Source organism: Lissotriton vulgaris, chromosome 5, assembly GCF_964263255.1.
Source record: "Lissotriton vulgaris chromosome 5, aLisVul1.2, whole genome shotgun sequence".
Lineage (NCBI taxonomy): Eukaryota > Metazoa > Chordata > Amphibia > Caudata > Salamandridae > Lissotriton > Lissotriton vulgaris.
In genome coordinates, this window is record NC_141693.1 from 90,798,551 (window position 1) to 90,819,183 (window position 20,633).

Consider the following 20,633-nt stretch of genomic DNA (forward strand, 5'->3'; position numbering starts at 1 on the left):
GCATGTTCAAACATAGGGCGGGCGACCTATATGTTGACACAATTCGCTCTTTGGAACATATGTTTCGGGATGCTCACTGCTCTCCTCTTGACACCTTTCTTTATATCCGGCTCCGTCAGGGCATTAGATCATTAACGGGTGTATTTCCAACTGAACCCCCAATCTTTATGCCGCTGCAGCGGATTCTTGCGGGAAACACCGCCAAGAAGTTAATCTCCACAATATATAAAACAGTACACACACAGCGAAACCTCCCAACTCCCATAGCTAAGGCGAAATGGGACCAGGAACTGGGGGTAGAGTTGACCGAAAGACAGTGGAACTTCTGCTCACAACAGACTGAACGAATTTCAGCCAGCAGCAGGCTTAGGATAATACATTATAATTATTTACATAGATTATACTACACACCTGCCCGCATGCACAGGTACGGATTGCGCGACTCAGATGCATGCAATAGATGTCATGCCCCAGGGGCTGATTTTCTGCATCTAGCGTGGGCATGCGAGGCAGTGCAGAAATACTGGCAGGAGGTCTTCACGGCCCTGGCCAAGATGATTAACACCACAGTGGACCCTTCCCCAGTTATGGCACTTCTAGGATATGTGGAACCCCTTCAGGCTGCACACCGCAAATTTGTTGCACTAGCGCTGTTATTAGCTAAAAGGAAAGTGGCGTGTCGATGGGGTAGGGGGAGGGCGCCCAAATTCAAAGATTGGATAAATGACCTTATACATTGCCAAGAGCAGCTGGAGACATACTCTGAACGACTACCATTGGCGTCCAGTCCTAAAGATGTATGGGCTTCCCTAAAATGTAATTTAGTAACCCGAGACAACTCAGTCAGCCAAGCGGAATCAGCTATATGAGGCGTGTATTGGTAACAGTTTGCTCTGAGCCTCATAACACGCAAGGGATAGTATAGCCGCGAGCGAGGGGCATGTCAGTAAGCGAGTCCAATATGACATTTGGGGCCAGATGTAGGTGTCCAAATACTGGTTGGGAACAGTCAAAAATACCGATTTTCGGCCGTTTCCGACCGGTATTTGGACATTGGTATGTAGGTGTTTGAAAAACTTACAGATTCGGTCATTTTACCGAACCTGTAATTTTACTGAATCGGTAAAATTACCGATCGGTAAAAATACCGAATCTGTAATTTGCTATGTAGGTAGCACTGTTAACAGTGCTACAGGCCGTTCAGGATTCGGTATTTACCATGTAATACTATTACATGGTAAATAACGAATTCCTGTGTACATGCATATCTGTGCATGTACACCTGTGCCATGTGGCACACAGACATGCCCTAAGGGCATGTATGTGTGTCACATTGCACACAAGCCTGAATCAGGGGTGCAACAGGGTGTCAAAGTGACACCCTGTTCCCCCTGTCAATTCGGTAAATTTACTGATTCAGTAATTACCGAATCGGTATTTGCTATTGATTCCTATGGGCTTCAAGGCCCATAGGAATCAATGGCAAATACCGATTCGGTAATTACCGATTCGGTAAATACCGAATCTTACCGAATCGGTACTTTTTACTGATTTTTTACCTACATAGGTTTTACCGATTCTTAAATACCGAATTGGTAAAATTCGGTATTTAAGAATCTGTAAAACCTATTTACCTACCTAGGGCCCGATGTAGGTAGCCCTTTACCGATCGGAATCGGCCGAAAATACCGATTTTCGGCCGTTTCCGATCGGTAAAGGGCTATCGAGATGTAGGGGCACATTTTCGGTAATTTTACCGAATCGTTATCATTACCGAATCGGTAAATTTACCGAATCGGTAATATTTACCGATTCGGTAATGATAACAATTCGGTAAAATTACCGAAAATGCAATATAGGTAGCCAATGTACCATCAGCACATGGCTTACAGAATCGGTATTTTACCATGGAATACAAATCGATGGTAAAATACCGATTCCTGTGTACATGCACATCTGTGCATGTACACATGTGCCATGTGACAGACAGACGTGCCCTTAGGGCATGTCTGTGTGCCACATTGCACACATGCCCGTTTTGGGGGTGCTAGAGGGTGTCAAAGTGACACCCCCTGCACCCTTGTGAATTTTTTAATTACCGATTCGGTAAATACCGAATCGGTAATGCCTAATCATTCCTATGGGCTTCAAAGCCCATAGGAATGAATAGGCATTACCGATTCGGTATTTACCGAATCGGTAATTAAAGAATTGTTAAGGATTCGGTAACGAATCCAGATGTTGGGACCTACATACCATTTACCGATTTTGAAATACCGAATCGGTACAATTCGGTATTTTAAAATCGGTAAATGGGATTTACCTACATCGGGCCTCTAGCCCCTAGTGTTCATACTCAACGTGCTAGTGCTAGCCTGATTTATGCCTCCTACTCTAATTTGATATAGGAAGGATGTGCCAATACCTCTGTGTTTTGATGATGTTCCACACTGACACGTAGCTTATTGTATTTTTTCCTTCCAAGAGAAAATTATGAGAGACCAGCATGATATGTATACAAATGAAAGTGGGGGTAGATTAATGATTGTACTGATGATGTCCTCTGTTGTAAAGGGCTGATAGGCGTGACTGGAATATATGAAATATATTGTTGTTCTCTATAGGCTGACTGCAACTTACCAAATGCCCGCCATTGAGTATTGATGTATGCTAATGACCGACAACTGTGACGATGTATATACCTACCGTGTTCATTACCCTAACAACAAACTCAATAAATAAAGTTAAAAAAAAAAAACAGCCATTACATACAAACAATTATCAGCAATATAATCAATTAAAATGATTTAAATACAGCAACATACAGTATGTTGATAAAAGGGTTCAAAGGAATTTTAAAAATCGCTTCTAAAACACGTGCATATTTGCAGTGGTGTGTGACTGTGTTGGGGTTGGCTGACATTTATCAGGGGAAACCCACTCCCCCCAGTGGTGTAATGAAAAATGAGGGGACTACCCTGTAAAAAGTACACAGAGGGGGCCCCCCACGCTCCAGACCCAGACCCAGTCAGGAGCTCACACGCCAGGGGCCCACTGCATATGCCAGTGCCGGAGGGGGCCCCCTGGAGCTCCCAGAGTCCACACTCCAAGGGGGCTGCCACCCTATTGTCAGCATCTTTCAACCTGTTAGTAAGAGACACAATTTCCTGATGAAGCTCATCAGGCTGTGTCTTCCTAGGCGGGTTTCCTCTCAAAGCATCCCCTAGGCTGCCTGCCTCAATTTTGCTCCACCTTCGTACTACCCTCCATTCTTGGGGTGATTGCGTGGGCCGCCTAGCCAAAGGGACCATGAATCTGATTAGATAGTGGCCCGGCCAGCTGCAGGGTCTGATGCCTGTCAGACTGGCTGGTGGCTGAGTGATCCAAATGAGACCACTCATTTGTCATTTGGCAATTTGTGGCCCATGAGTGACGGTGATGTAAGGCACCCTTAACCCCTTCCCTGCTGATGATGGAACCGCTCCGTCATCAGCTACGGTTGGGCTGTGCTGATGACGGAGCTGTTCCGTCATGGCCCGCCCGCCGCTCATGCGCGGCGCGAATTCCGCGCCTGCGCTGAGCATTCTATTGAGCGGGGCGGGCCATGACGGAACCGCTCCGTCACCAGCACAGCTCAACCGCGGCTGGTGACGGAGCGGTTCTGTCACCAGCATGCGGCCGCCGCGCGGCCGTCCCGCCCCGTTAGCTCTGCGGCGGAATAGCCGCCGCAGCAAAAGGGTTAAAGTGGCTCAAAAAGACAAGAGGAAGAGAGAATTAGAGATTTATTTAGCTTCCAAATGTGCAATCTTGTCAATGAAGGGGAATGAATCACTTGTGTCAACAATCCAGAGTCTCAAGCAGATTGTTTTGGAGACCCTCAACCACACATTCACAGTAGGATGGATAGTATTATCATTGAGGCATCATCACTTGAAGGTTTATTCTCCAAATGATTAACCATCCTCCACCCGGAGGGAGACTGTCTGGGAAGTATCAGTCATTAAAAGTGATTTAAAAATATCTCCTATCCGGTGAGAGGAGTTCATTAGTCAGGAAAGGGACACGGCTAAAAGAAATGGGGGTGCCTCCTCAGGTTCAGGACACTTGGATGACATTGGAGTGCACTCCTCTGTGGACAAAGGTGAATTTTGAAGTTTTGGGCTCTTCATGACTATGAATCGGCCGCTTGCACCAAGACTCTGCCGCCCGTGGTGTCCGCCAAATTGAAACTCTTGTGAACTGACTCTTGGCACTACAGTGACCACCAGTGACAACTGGCAACACAAGATCTGCACTTTGCTCTACAGCTTTGACATCCTGTGTAACCGCTAACTGAAGCTCCACCAGCAACCGTCTGCAGCGCTTGACTGGATCTCCGTGCAACAGTTACAACCATCTGCGATGCCAGGTCTGCTTTTCGCGCTGTAGCAGTAGTCCTCTGCAACACTCTCCCTGCACCACAAGGCATCCTCCACCACAAACTAGAATGTTTGCGTTGGACTTTGAGAAGGTAACGTTTTCAGTGGGACTAACCTAGTCCCTGTATCTGGCTCGCTCGCCATCATGGTCGGCCTGAACTTATGACTATCCCTTGGTCTAGCACCTCCAAATGACCATGAGTGGCACTTTGTGCTTTTAGATGCTAAACTAACCTAAAACATCAAAACTGAACCTGTTCTACTGATTGGATTTTTGTCATTCTGGTATCATTTTACTTATTAAAATCTACTCAATATTTAGGTCGAGCCTCAACGGCGCTTGCGCTGTCTGCTAGACCTTGTGTATCTATTCTGTGGGCTTTTTGCACACACACCAATTGCCACTGATTCTTTCTTGTACCATTCTTAAATGATGGCTTTCTAATGGTCCATTCTTCTCAGTTGTCCCTCCTTTGGGTGCTTGTATCAGCTGAGGCGATTTCACTAAGTGATTGCTTTTGTTGGCCGTCAGCAGCTTCCTCCTGCACAGTGCGTGATTGCCCTACCTCCTGTCTGAGCATCACAGCCTGTTACAGCCTGAAACGTCTGTGTGGGTGTAATTTTGTTTGGCACAGGGATTTTTTTGTTTGGCCATTGCAACGTACATGATTAACTTCGATAAACAATGCTTTTTAACATGAAAAAACCTTAGGGGGCTCTTTTTTTTCTTTTGAAGTTTTACATAGCGCAATCTCGACTGTAGGTATCAGAGCGCTTTGCATGAGCACCAGTTGCTTTACAGGCAAGCTCATTCATTTTCGGTGAGATTAAGTGATTTGCCCAGAATCACAGGATGTTTGAGCCTCCCGACAGACTAGAATCCGGTTCACCAGCTTCAAAGTCGGCCGTTCTGCTGTGTCCCTGAACAGCCAAGTACATGCATGTTCCGTAACTCTTCTTGAAGTGTGCTACTGTACTGACAGGTGAGGGCACCATGACAGGTGACATTGTCAGACGTACTTAAATCTTTAATTTCCACCAGTTGCACACTTTTTATTGTAGCCAGCGTTAACAATTTTCTTATTTTTGTGCGACTCCTTCGTTTAAAGTGTTTTGTCTAGGAACACTGTCTGGTAATTCAACATGGATGAGAGCAGAGGTACTGCTCGCGACTTCGAGGAGTGCACACTTTTCTGTGGACCACAGAAGGTCCTAATGTTTTAAATCATCTTTGTTTCAATCAAGAAAGATCCATACACATTTTTATTATGCCATCTTCTTCTTTGCTTTTTAATGATTGTTTCTCATTAAACTTTTTTCAAATATTGGCAACTTTCATTTTTAACGCATTTCACATATAACCCAATGCATTTCGGGTACAAGTGGACCTTTCGTCGGGGGTCTCTATGGAAAAGAATAAAGAACAATTTTGAGCCCAGAGCTATGTTCACAATCACATACCACATTATCGCTATATCACAGAACGCCTGAAACAAACTTGTTCATGTGCAATTCAAACTGTGTCGATTTCATGTAATAAACGTACTTTGCCTTAACAATGCTAACTTGATTACATTCACGATGTTACTAATGCCACCATAACCTTTGCGCAACAAATAAAGATACATTCACGTATAGCACTGTTGGTTATCAAACGGAGCGACCAGCGTTCCGTAACAGTTACTCACTGAAATGCTGTCTATCAACGCCGTTAATCCTCTCCTCCAATGACTGTCAGGTTACGATCGCACACTACGCTGTGGTCTAATATCTATTCTCATTGGTCTGTAATGCGGTCACATGATCGCTACTGATTCGAATAACGGCATAACATCACAAAAAATAAACGTATATAATGACAGTAAAATAAGCAGAAAAATAAGCATACTGGCGTTAATAAACTTTCGTAAGTTACGTATGTTATTCTTCTCTACCGAATTTTCCCAACCCAGTAATTAATTTATACACTCGATTTATTCCGTGTATATTCTACTTTATCAAAAAATTATTCACAATAAATAAAGAAGTCATAGTGTGTGAAATCATAATGAGTAACCACCTCTATTTATCAGAATCCTCAATTCTGGTCAGTAATGCGTCAGCCATGTTTAAACTAGAATGCGATCAAGGTGTTCAATACATGCTCGTATGATCATTACCTGATGGGTTCTCGCTGTCAACAGTGTGATGTAACATGCGTACATCAATCATTTCATTACATGTGGGGAGTTATGTATGTGACATTTAGTGTAATCAAGGACAAATACTATTAGCTGAAGTTATAACAGGGCAAAACAAATTCCTTTCTCATTAATTATAAAAAACATGCCAGTTCCAATCTGTCATTTAGCCCATCCGGCTGGAGGCTCCCCATCTTTCTTATCCAGAAGTATTCCGATCTGAGTCTCATTTTGTGTGTGTCCAAACCTGGACGTGCTTCAACCACTTCTAATATAGTAAAACGAAATTGGGAAATGTTATGTCCTGTTTCTGTCCAATGTGCTGCCACTGTGGATTTCATGTTCTTTTGCCTTATATTGCTTTTGTGTTCTGTTATCCTTACCTTAACTTTACGTTCCGTTTGCCCTACATATAACTTACCACAAGGGCATTTAATGCCGTAAATCACTCCTTTAGTATCACAAGTGCTTGAATGTTTTAATTGAATAGTTTGTCCGGTTCTGGGATGTGTAAAGGATGATCCTGTTATTACATTATTACAATGTGTGCAGTTACATTGTAATAATGGTATTTGACACCCTCTAGCACCCCGAATTCAGGCACGTGTGCACACAGACATGCCTTAAGGGCATGTCTGTCTGTCACATGGCATAGGTGTGCATGCACACATGTGCATGCACACCTGGATTCGGTATTTTACCACCCAATTGGCATGGGTGGTAAAATACCGATTCAGCAAGGCTTGTGGGACTCAGAAGAGTCCTACCTACATCTGCAAGTTACCGAATCGGTAAAAATACCGATTCGGTATTTTACCGATTCAGTAAATTTACCGATTCGGTAAATTTACCGAATCGGTAAAATAGGGCCCCTACATCACAAATGACCATTTACCGGTCGGTAACAGCCGAAATCGGCCGTTACCGGTCGGTAAAAGGCCACCTACATCTGGCCCCAAGTGTTTTATTTATTTATTTATTTTAATGCGATCTTATGTAGCGCAAACTTTACCCGAAGGTGTCAGAGCACTTTACATAAGAACTAGTTGCAAAACATAAGGACTAAGGATTACATGCGTTACATAAAAGATACAAACAGAAAAAATTGCAAATGTACAAGATGTAAAGTCACACAAAGAAGAGACTAGTGATTAGAGTTATCTCTAAATACATAAGGAAGGGATACGAATGGATATAATCTAAGAGTCACATAGGAATGGTAGAGAGTACGAAGGTCTACTGCATATACTAGTGATTAGAGTTATCTCTAAATACATAGGGAAGGGATACGAATGGATATACTCTAAGAGTCACATAGGAATGGTAGAGAGTACGAAGGTCTACTGCATATACTAGTGATTAGAGTTATCTCTAAATACATAGGGAAGGGATACGAATGGATATACTCTAAGAGTCACATAGGAATGGTAGAGAGTACAAAGGTCTACTGCATATACTAGTGATTAGAGTTATCTCTATATAAATACGGAAGGGATACGAATGGATATATTCTAATAGTCACATAGGAATGGTAGAGAGTACGAAGGTCTACTGCATAAACTAGTGATTAGAGTTATCTCTATATACATAGCAGCTTTGCGACCAGACATCCTACCCATGCTGACTGCAGAAACGAAACTGGCATGGCACAAAGAAGTCTTAGACGCTTCTAGCAGACATCAATAGCTAGAGGCGCAGTGTGTGGGTTTCAACTGTTTCCTGGAAAGGGGGTAATTAGTCTGAGATTTCAGGCTGGAGCCAGCACAATTAACAGATGGAAGAAATCTCCATGCACAGCAACATTTTGAGCCAATAAATCCAATTGCATTACATAATGACATGAGGAGATGGCCAGAGAAGGACAGAGCTCAAATGTTATATAGTAAGAGGCATATGTGTACAAAGAACAACAAACAATTCTAAAGCTGCCCGCGGCGCTGGTGTTAGCGTCCCTCTGGGCATGAGGTGACATGACACAGGAGCCCATGGGGGAGTTGTCTAAAAGTGAAGACGAGGGGGCTGAGTAAAAACTACCACCATCAGAATCTTTATGTTAAAGATAAGCACCCATCTTCTGATCTGATAAAAGCGTATCTGTCTTGCTCAACATGTTTCCACCTCTCTTAAGGAGAGAGTGCGCCTCCACTCACTTAGCTGCAGAGAACCTCCATCACAGCTGCTGTGGTGGGAGCACAACTCCTGCTAGGGAGGATGTGGGAGGGATGAATGCTGGGCTGGACGAACAAGTCGTGTGCATACAACAAAAACATGAGCTGGAATAAATAATTAGTACCCGACAAACACTTAAACACACTGAGGTCAACCAAAAAGTAGTTAGTCCCTTTTCTCTGGACGTTAACAACCAACTAAAAGGAGGGACAAAAAAGAAAGATTTATCTCAAGAAAGCAAGCCTTTCTAAAGGGCAATCCAAGTTACCAATAAAAAGCCTATTGGCGGGCTATAAGCCCATACAGTGAATACAGCATGTCTCGATAGACTGCACATGCGCACTGCCTAAGCTCAAACTAAAAAGGTAACCATATGCTGGGGGTTGCTATTAGCCATGATGCCTTTCTACCTACAACACGTCTTAATAATAGACCTAATAGTCCACACATTTCTCAAAGAATTCAAAGGTCAAGGCTTCAGCCCCAAAGGCTAACTTGACTAGGGCAATCATAAGAAAAGCGTCTAAGACAATAAAAAAAGCAACCTAGGGTTAGTCTATAGAGACACATCAAAACAGAAATAGGTCAGATCTAAAGAGTGCATACATTTTGATCTGTTCTGTTCAAGGACCAGGAGTCAGGGAAGCCGGTATGAAGCTGGCTGTGAAAAAGACAAATGTTACTGTAGGTAAGACACCCAGGAGGTGCTAAAAAATAAAGCAGGGGTAGAAATGGACCTGCAAACATTGCAGGCACTAGCTGGCATGGAGTACAGGGAGAGGGCACCGGCCAGCGTAAGCAGGCAGCCAAGGAGCTACATAAAGAACAAGCACTGGCGTTGCCAATAGGTCTCGCAGTAGGAAAGTTGGAGCTATTGGTTTTGCAAATGACATTTTATATTTATGTTTTGTGATTTACAATGCCAATACTTTTAACTTTAGCAAATGTGACACTTTTAGCATTTGTTATGCCACATGTTTTGTATTGACGTGACTTAGATGTATTGATATTACAAATAACAATGGCTTTTAATTTTTTTAAATAATTAATACTTAAATAAAAGTGATTGTAATTTATAATGTCAATGGTCCGAAGTAGATAAAATAGTGGCAAAATAGAACAAGTAATGTTACAAAAGGTGAAAAACAAAGGAAGCTTTTTTAACATATAAATTTTGTTTTTAAGAGCAGCGAATTGGTAGGATGATGTTGTTTGTGTGGCTTACATCTGTTTAGGCTTATGCTGGGACACAATGCAATAGGTCTCGCATTATGAAAGTTTGAGCTATTGGTCTTGTAAATGACACATTTTTTTATTTATGTGTTGGTTTTGAAAATAGCTAAATTAATAGCTTTGTCACTTTCAATGCCAATAGTTATAACGTTCGCAAATGGGACACCTATAGCATTTGTAATGCAACATGTTTTGTATTTACGTGACTTGGATGTATTGATATTACAAATTACAATGGCTTTTAATTTTTTTAAATAATTAATACTTAAATAAAAGTGATTGTAATTTATAATGGCAATAGCTTAAACTTTTGTAAATAACTTTTGTGAAGATTATGTTCAGTGTATTTTATTGTGATGAAAATCCAAGAACAGAAATGAAATATTAACATCTGTTTGTGACACTTGTAATAAAGCTTGAAACATTGAGAGACCATATTTGAACCAGTTGTTGTTGAATGGTTGCAGAGATTGATGCAGGGGTTGCGCTGAGTGATGCAGGGGTTGCGCTGAGTGATGCAGGGGTTGCGCTGAGTGATGCAGGGGTTGCGCTGAGTGATGCAGGGGTTGTGCTGAGTGATGCAGGGGTTGTGCTGAGTGATGCAGGGGTTGCGCTGAGTGATGCATGGGTTGCGCTGAGTGATGCATGGGTTGCGCTGAGTGATGCAGGGGTTGCGCTGAGTGATGCAGGGGTTGGGCTGAGTGATGCAGGGGTTGCGCTGAGTGATGCATAGGTTGCGCTGAGTGATGCATGGGTTGCCCTGAGTGATGCAGGGGTTGCCCTGAGTGATGCAGGGGTTGCGCTGAGTGATGCAGGGGTTGTGCTGAGTGATGCAGGGTTGCGCTGAGTGATGCAGGGGTTGCGCTGAGTGATGCAGGGGTTGCGCTGAGTGATGTTGCGCTGAGTGATGCATGGGAGGCGCTGAGTGATGCAGAGGAGGCGCTGAGTGATGCAGGGGTTACGCTGAGTGATGCAGGGGTTGCGCTGAGTGATGCAGGGGTTGCCCTGAGTGATGCAGGGGTTGCCCTGAGTGATGCAGGGGTTGCCCTGTGTGATGCAGGGGTTGCGCTGAGTGATGCAGGGGTTGCGCTGAGTGATGCAGGGGTTGCGCTGAGTGATGCAGGGGTTGCACTGAGTGATGCATGGGTTGCGCTGAGTGATGCATGGGTTGCACTGAGTGATGCAGATGCATGGGTTGCGCTGAGTGATGCAGGGGTTGCGCTGAGTGATGCAGGGGTTGCGCTGAGTGATGCAGGGGTTGCGCTGAGTGATGCAGGGGTTGCGCTGAGTGTTGCAGGGGTTGCGCTGAGTGATGCAGGGGTTGCGCTGAGTGATGCAGGGGTTGCGCTGAGTGATGCAGGGGTTGCCCTGAGTGATGCAGGGGTTGCCCTGAGTGATGCAGGGGTTGCGCTGAGTGATGCTGCGCTGAGTGATGCATGGGAGGCGCTGAGTGATGCAGGGGTTGCCCTGAGTGATGCAGGGGTTGCCCTGAGTGATGCAGGGGTTGCCCTGAGTGATGCAGGGGTTGCGCTGAGTGATGCAGGGGTTGCGCTGAGTGATGCAGGGGTTGCGCTGAGTGATGCTGCGCTGAGTGATGCTGGGGTTGCGCTGAGTGATGCAGGGGTTGCGCTGAGTGATGCAGGGGTTGCGCTGAGTGATGCAGGGGTTGCGCTGAGTGATGCTGGGGTTGCGCTGAGTGATGCTGGGGTTGCAAGGGAAAAATGAGTCTAACAGAGGGCAGAAGAGCAGAAAAACAAGGGAAAAGGAGTCTAACAGAGGGCAGAAGGGCAGAAAAACGCGGCCGTGAAATAAAATTAAATAAATGCGGCCGGGAAATGAAATTAAAAGCGGCCGGGAAATGCAAGCGGCCGGGAAATGCGCATTCCTTTGTACTGAAGCAGGGGGTGGGGGAGCGGATGTCTTTGAAGTTAAGCTCATGGCCTCGCCAAACGAAAATTAGCCTGTGAAATAAGAGCTGCTTGTGTCCTGAATGGCAAAGTAATTAAATAAAAAGAAAGCAAAAAAACAGAGGTGGGGGTATAACGTTGCCAGGGTAATAAATCGTCTTTGATTCGTACTGCCAACGACACAGGGCCGGATCCCTAGGAAGCCTCTGCTATAATTATAAAATCAAGTTTCAACATAGATAATGACCCCATCCTACCCTTAAACACGACCAATTATTATGCACCTCTCAGAGCAAAATCCACAAAAAGCTGCTGCGCAGTGTGCCGACATACGTGTATAACCCAAAGTGCCCCCACTGCACGTGGACCCAAGTGTGAAAGGACTAGCAGCCCGTCCTGATCATAGCAAGTTGGCCCGTTTAATAGTTGTTCAAAAAAGCACCATTGTTGGGTAATCTACACCCGAAAGTACGCAGGGATGTCACACTCCCTTCTTGGCACTTGAGAACTTTGAAGTGCCAGGTCGCTATAGCAAGCGGTCAGGGGCCATGGTGCAATTAAGTGTTTGGATTGTGGCAAGCTGCGTGTAGGACAGTTTAAAGTGCAGGTCTGTGGAACAATACATCAACGACAAAACTGAACTTAAAGTGCTGGATAGTGGGTGAAATGGCTACTGTATCCTGCTTTTTGCACCACGTCCAGAGATCTGAAAGGCAAAAGCAGGGGCATGCACGGTGCCCCGTTTTAGGTGTTGGCACTTGTGGCGCATTACAACATGATCACAAAGCAATGGCTGAAGGGGGCTGACCGTAAGTAGGGAGCTCAAGGGGCTGGGCTAGAAGCCCACTGTATGTTAAAACAAAAAAATCTTGGCTGCATTAGTATATTAAAGCAAGACCGACCAGCTTTGGCGTGTGGGCAGAATCAGACACTGACACACAATCACACGTCAGAGAGACACACACACAGACAGACACATACTCAGAGGCACACACACCATCCCCTTCCACGACAACAGTCTTGCAGAGCAGCAGACCTTGATGAATGAGATCTCATTAAGGTGATGTCAGTGCCCAGTAAATAAACACGGCCCGGATGTCAGGTGGGACGATTGTTGTTAAACTGCCGGTAACCTGCGCATTTGTCCCCAGTAGCAGCAGATAGCAAAGGAGTAGACTCACTGCGCAGCAGCTCTCGGAGGGCTGGAAAGATCAACGGCAGAGTCCAGAAATCAATTACGAGGCTATTGTTCAGAGCGATGGTTTTAATAAAAGTGCAGCATCGCCAGCCTCTTCCTCGTCCTCAAGAATGCCCGAAGCGGAGGGAGTGGGTTTCTTTTGTTACGCAAGGGGCACTGGAAGAGGGCACTTTTGAGTTAATCAGTGATCTGTAAATAACAGGCAAAATGTGTGTCACATTGCAACCAGAATTATGGTAGTAATGTCTCGGACAACTGGAGTGCGGGCTGGGGGAGGGGGTGAGACGGCACGGACAACAGGAGTGCGGGTAGAGGGAGTGAAAAGACACGGACAACGGAGTGAGAGTGGGGGGAGGAGGGGTGAGAAGGCACATACAATTGAGTGCAGGCGATGGGAGAAAGAAAAAAAAAGCATTTTCGTAACCTTCCTTCGCTCGATCATGTTCTGCACTGTTTAGAAGTGATGATGAAAGAAAAAACAACATAACAAAAACACATAGTAGAAATTCAAGTCTCAAACGAAATCCGGCAGCACAAGTATCCTTTCTTTACTGCGAAGTACGCATTCTGATTGGCTAGCCGCTTCCCTAATGCAGCCTCTGCTGAGAGGTGTCACTGAGGCGTGTTAGTCTGATTACAAGTTAATACTAGGGGAAATGTGGTTCGCACTGTGGATAAGCACGAATGCAGGGACGATTTTTCAAAATGAGGAAATAATTCAGCTCCCTACTGGCGGTTAGAATCCAAAGCCTGAAGTGATAATCTTTCAGCGTTTCTCCGTCAATATTACTGGCTGCTTAAAAGTGATATAAACAGACGAGGAAAAAGGAGTAATATCTGAACATGGTGTTTTAGTCAGGAGATTTTAACCAACTATCCGTCTGTAAATGCTCTCTGCCCTCTTGGAATCCCAATAGCGTTTTCGGAAATCACAGCAGGAAAGCAGGCGAGATAAGCCTGTTAATGAGGGGAAAGAGAAGGTCTGATGCTCCGATGCGAGGCACAGCAAATGGTGGTGTGTGACATGGCTGGTAAGCAATTAGGGGGGAGAAGTGAGGCCAGCGCTGGGTGCAGCAGGGGGCGGAGCGGATCGCTTTGAAGCAGCTCGCGGCCTGGCGACCGTGAAAAAAAAAAGCAATTAGGGGAGGAGAAGGGAGCTGGGGGAAGCTGTAGGAGGGAGGCTGATGGCTTTGAGGTGGGGAAATGCTCGTGCTTGTGGTCACGTGATTTCACATCAACTGTTAAAAAACCGCATTGCAATCCGGATGGTTTACCTTTGTGGTTTCACCACTATAGGTCTCTCTACGAGACCTAAAAATCAAGTTATTGAGCTGCCAGGGAAGGTGCTCTACAAGGTGATTTATATGCAAAAAAGCCTAACCAAAATGGGAGCCAGATGCCGGAGCAAAACCAGATCTCCACCCAGCACTCGAAGTTAAAAGTGTAGTGTAGCAGTTGTGTGTGTGGTATGATTGTAAAATACACATAGAGTACTCTGTGCTACAGTTCTCTGCTCTGCGCTCTCCTCGTCCCGAATAAAAGTCAATCATTATACTTGGCAACATTTATAGCTACGATGAGCACTAGTTTTAACCACAGTAGCATTCTAGATTTAAGGAAAACAGCCACTCTGTGTGCTTGCACATCACAAATGTCGATCCATGATCTTAAATGGACTACATTACTAATAAATTACAGATGTATATGGGCAGCCCATTGCCCTTAATGTGTTGATAATTAAAAAAGAAATAATTTTAAGACATACAGCAGTAGACCAAATCCTCAAGTTTAAGCTATGGAAGAGGAGGGTACGCAAGAGAAAAATGTTGCAATTACCTGTCGGTTAATCAAGTGAATTCAAGTTGTATCTTAGTTGAATTAGAAGAAAGCATTTTATTTAGATCTGTTTTGTCACATTTCTATCTTTAAGAGAGGCTCTTGATTTTATAAAGAACCTCACAGCTGATCATAAAAGAATTGTGCAGAGGGCACATATTTCTCATCTGTGCAGTGATGTTCTGCCTGCACTTCCTTTCAACCTGACCTCTCCTTTATGCCCGCAGGGAGTGTACGTCACAATAGGCGTCATGCATGAAGATACTACACAGTAGAGCCCTAAAGTCCTACAGTTATTCCACATTTTTCTGAGGCCCAAAAACTACTGTTGTGGTTTATAGATCAATTCAATGATGCATAAACAAAGAAGTGTTGTTTACCCATCCTATTTGAACAGCACTGCACCTAGAATCAAGCCCTAAGACTGTGAAGATGAAGTATTGGGGTTCCTCACTGCTCTCTTCCATTAATCCAAGTTCTAGACTTCCTCGTCTTTGAGCCCTACACTTTTTAATGCATACATGTCCCCATTGGAGGATATCATCGCCCCTTTCGGGATCAAACTGATCACATACGCAGACGACACACAATTGCTAGTCTCGCTAAACCAGTCAGGCCACGCTCCTGAAAACGTACGGCCTGCCTCTCAGAAATCTTCAGCTGGATGAACAAGTCCCTGCTCAAACTCAACGGAGATAAAACGGAGCTAATACTGTTAGGCTACAAAGCTACATCCATCCTCAAATCCATGAGGCTGACATGCATGGGATCAGCCCCCCTTCCAAAAAAAGAAATAAAAAGTCTTGGCGTCTGGTTCGACCAGGACCTCATCTTTCAAACCCAAGCCAAGAAAATCGCTAGTGTGTGTTTTGACCTACTTCGCACCCCACGGAAAATCCTCCCTCTTCTACCACCTCACTCCAGAAAGCTTCTCATTCAGGGTCTCATCCTCTCAAGGCTAGATTACGGTAACGTCCTATATTTAGGTGCCCCAGAGACTGTCATAAACAAACTCCAACTCATCCAGAACTCGGCAGCCAGTCTGCTCAAAGGAACAAAAAAAACCGATTTTCAGCTAAACCCGCCCTGAGATCCCTCCATTGGCTCCCAATTCGGGAAAGAATCAAATTCAAGTCCCTATGCATATCGCACAAAATTCTCCAGGGCAAAGGCACCCCCATTTTGAGAGACTTGATCACTCTCTATAAGGCCAATAGAGTGTTAAGATCTGATCATCTCTTCCTTGCAAACACTCCCAGAATAAAGAAGGCACCAACAGGTGAACGTCTCTTCTCCCACAATGCCGCAAACCTCTGGAATTCACTTTCCCTCAACATACGTAAAGAAGCCAACCTCTTTAAATTCCGTAAACACTTAAAAACCTTCCTTTTTCCCTAGGTTACTCTTGCTCCTTAGTCACGTCCATACACTCAGCGCTGGGACGCCCACGGGTAACCATGCGCTTTTTACAAATCCAATTCCATTCCATTAATAAACATGAGCGTGCATTTAATTTATTCTGTGTTTTGATAGTCTACTTCTTTTTCACAGATTCATGTATTCATTTGCAAAGATGGTGCTTATTAGAATTTATAGTAACTTTAGTCTTTCACTACAGTGTTCAATGGAACTCTCATATGTCTCTTACCTTAAATCATGATTACAAGGTTTACTTTTCTTAAACTAAACCCCTACAAAAGGATAGAATGTACCCTATGAAATATGTTGCACATGTTCATGATCTATATATATATATATACTACTTATGCTTTTAGTAAAGTTGTACTTATTTGCGGAATTGTTTTGTTTAGTTTATTCTGCAATTAAAGTTGCTTGAAATATAGCCCCTAAAAAACAGCGTGGATTTCTTTAGTGTGCAGTTGTGGTAAAAGGCTGCTAAAACTCACAACATCAATGAATAAATATGCCTGACAGTCTCTAGCATTTTTGCTGCCCGATGAACATTATCCTGAGGCAAGTTGATGGGGTGCATTGGTTTTAACGTCAGTTCCTTTTGCCAAGGATTTTCAAGTTGGTTCAAACCTGTGCTTGGCAGAGATACTAATTATTTACAGAGTTGTGTTTACATAATGCTTGCATCTTCATCCACAACACAGTGATTAGAAGCGGTAAATCAATAATGAATTAATTTACCTGTTTTATCTTTCATTGCATAATACTTTTAACTGTGCCATTAAACCATATATCTTTATTTTGATTCCAGGTACATGGACGCTGCTCTACAAGAAAATAAGCTATTTGGAAATGTCTTCTTTAATAAAATGCTGGCTGTGCTGTTTGCTGGGTGCCGTATTACTAACTTCTGTGATGCACTACGTGCTGGAAAACCTTGCCATTCTTCCAAAAAAGGCAGCACACGTTAATAATGCAAGTATTACACCCCTGAGTGACAACCGAACCTTCATCATTGGAGCTTACTATGATAACCGAGAAAAAAGCCTTGTACGGTTGGTCGCCATTGTTCATCGGCAGGATGTGAAAGAGCTCTACTGTTGGTCCAACTGCAGTGACATTAAGGGCTATGTGGCTGTAGAGAAGGCGGTTATTGACATTCTTGAGCATGATTTTGGATTCCCCTACGTCATAGCACATCTGCTTTGCCCAGAAGTCAACAACTGCAGCACAAAATATGTGTCAATTCACTGGTCCAACAAAGGAGACATTGCCAAGCTCCCTGTATTTGAGATAAGAAACCGCGGGCCCAATACAATAACTTCAAACTTCACGGTCTGTATTTCCACTATGTTTGGAAATTCGACCAATGTTTTACAAATCATTCAAGCCATAGAGATGTACAAACTGCTTGGGGCCCAGAAAGTGATGATCTATAAACATAGCTGCAGCTTGCTAGTAGAGAGAGTCTTACAGCATTACATCTCTGAAGGCACTGTAGAGGTGATACCTTGGCCGATTGACTTGTATCTTGATGTCTCTACAAACTGGCATTTTTCAATGGATCCTTACCCAAGAGATTTGGGCTATTATGGACAATTGGCAACCCTTAATGACTGTGTCTACAGAAATATGTACAGCAGCAAGTATGTGGTACTCAATGACTTGGATGAAATTATTATCCCCAAAAATCACTCCAATTGGGCAGATATGATGGATTATCTCAAGGAGCAATATCCGAGTACTGATATATTTTTCTTTGAAAACCACATCTTCCCCAACAATATGGTAGACCCAACTTTGAATGTATCAGCATGGAGTGCCATACCAGGAGTTAACCTCTTGCAGCATGTTTACAGGGAGCCCCACACCCCAAATAGCGAGAAAATGATCGTCAACCCCAGGAAAGTGATACAGATTTCGGTTCACACTGTTTTAAAAGCCTACGGAGGTCGGCGGATGGTCCCTGGAGAAGTTGCAATTCTCCATCACTGCAGAGAAGCCAAGCAACCAAAGTTACCAAAACAATCCTTAATTAGGGACACAACACTCTGGAGGTACAGTATGTCCCTAATCAGAAGGACTGAAGAGCTGAAAAACGATCATTCACTGTTTGGAAACTTTCTATCACAAGCCCCATGACTGTGGTCCACCAACAGCAGTAACCCCAGCTCAAACAACTGCTCATCAACCTGTACAGAGGGTCTTTCGAAAGGAGGAGAAAACTTTTTTTAAGGCATGCAAACATCTTTGTGTACGGATAAAGTGGCGGCACAAACAGAAAATGAAAAACAATGTAGTGACAAACGAATATACAAACCAATTTTTCATAATTTGCACACATTATGCACCTTTCGGGGTGACCTGTGATGACAAACAAAATAGCAAGACGTGTTTGATTCTCCAGGGTCTGAACTTAAAAACTATTTATGAAGCCCATTAGATATATATTGTCGTTGGTACATCTGCTGAAGTCTACTCACTGAGTTAACTTTAATCATGAGGATCACATTGCTTAACTTCTCCTTTCCTGGTATGATATGCTATCAGAAGATTGTAAACTTGGACAACGATGTATATATATATCATGATATTACCATATGGCAGCCTTTAATGGAATGCAAGCAGCTCACGCTTCGATTGTAATGCCAATTTCAGGCATATTTTAAGGACAAACTCCTCATTAATGTGATAATTTCTCTATGAATGGGGACAGTGTCCTGACTTCAGCTAGTAAACGAACACAAGGGATACTCAAAGTGCCAGTCAGGAACCAAGACTTTTTAACTATCAAGCATCATTGGTTCACTGTGGACTTATTTACTAGAACAATATAAAATAAGGTGGATGTCTGACTTATCTACAAATTAGATAATAAGAAATAGAAAAGTTGTTTCTTGCTCACATTGATTGAATCTACTGCCACCAGCACTTGAAAACAAGCATTTGCAATGCCATCGGTCTCGCATTTACGCGAGTTTGAGCTATTGACATTGCAAATAACAATGCCTTTTATTTTGGTTTTCGCTCTTAAAACATAAATAAAAGGCATTCCCCCAGATGCATCAAGCATACATTTTGCGATTCCTTATTTGCGAAAAATAAGAAATCGCAAATAAGGAATTGGAAAATGCAATGCATCAAGAAATTGCCAAAAAAATTGCGATTTCTTAAAATTCCTTAATTGTGACTCGCAAATTGCGAGTCGCAATAAAAGGAATACCTCCCCATTCATTCCTATGGGCCTAGAGCGAACCTGTTATCAAGAGCATTATGCCCTTTACAACAGAACTAGGAGTGGTGTGGCTCACTGGTTAGAGGCAGCAGACCCGGGCGCAGAAGTTGGCCGGGACCAGGGTTCAATTCCTGACGCGGCAGGGTCATGGACTTGGGTCAGCAACTCGATAATTCTTGCTTCGGTGCCTACTCTAATCAGGGGTCCCACTCGACAACTCTGGGCATTAGCTTGCCTAATCTCCACAACGGCCCCATCAATGCCGGGGATGCCTGGCTCCACCTTGGGGACTCACAACAGGGACCATCCCATAGGGAAAGCCAGGACGGGTTCCCCAGCGTTATACAGCGCCAGGAAACCTACGGGTAGCAGTGCGCTTTACAAGCTCAAACATTAAATTAAATTATTTAAGTTAGACTGTTACACATTGCTTCCTTTTTTCAATCACAGGGTAGCCGAGGCCGACATTTGAGCTTGGTGTCGGTTATCCCAATGTTAGCAATCTGAGGATACCCGTGTCCCTTGTTGAACTGCGATGTGGACAAGAGGCGTCAAATTTACAGAAAGCAGAAACTATTATGGAGACTATTATTTTGAAGCCTTTGAACATTTGGCCTTTCCAGTATTAGTGAGTGAATGATTGATTGAACTACATTTCGGAGTTAAAGAGGAAGGGTGCCTTTTTAGCACCATCGCACTTACTTTAGCCAGATGTGGTCTTATGTATTTGCTGCATGAACCAATTAGAAGGCAGCAAAGAAGAGGCACACAGAAGTTTAACCAATGGTAAGTAGCATAAGGGAACAGCATTGTATTATTGTTTACAAAAGACCTAAAAACGTGCATACATTTTTAGGTCTCGCATAGGCAGCGCGCATGCACTGCCCTAGGAGATGACCTTTAGAAATCGGTCTGCTCCTTTTCAAGTACACTCATGCTTGTGCTGGCATCCACTTTGCGGGAGCGAGCAGCAGCGTGCGTGCTAATTGACAACATATGGCTCTCGCGCCGCCGCTGCTCGCACCCGCCAGTACAAGCACGACT

The 20,633-nt window shown here is 43.9% G+C and overlaps 1 protein-coding gene across 1 annotated transcript in view; it reads left to right on the forward strand.

The window, feature by feature from the left end:
* The window catches only part of LOC147710277 (glycosyltransferase family 92 protein BAH-4-like), a 98,680-nt gene extending 79,232 nt beyond the window's left edge, over positions 1-19,448 (forward strand). Inside the window, exon 2 of the mRNA XM_086920954.1 lies at positions 17,166-19,448. Within this exon, the coding sequence (XP_086777080.1) occupies positions 17,207-18,496 (1,290 nt within the window). The 5' untranslated portion in view covers positions 17,166-17,206 and the 3' untranslated portion in view covers positions 18,497-19,448. The remainder of the gene's footprint in view (positions 1-17,165) is intronic.
* The last annotated feature ends 1,185 nt before the right edge of the window (positions 19,449-20,633 follow it).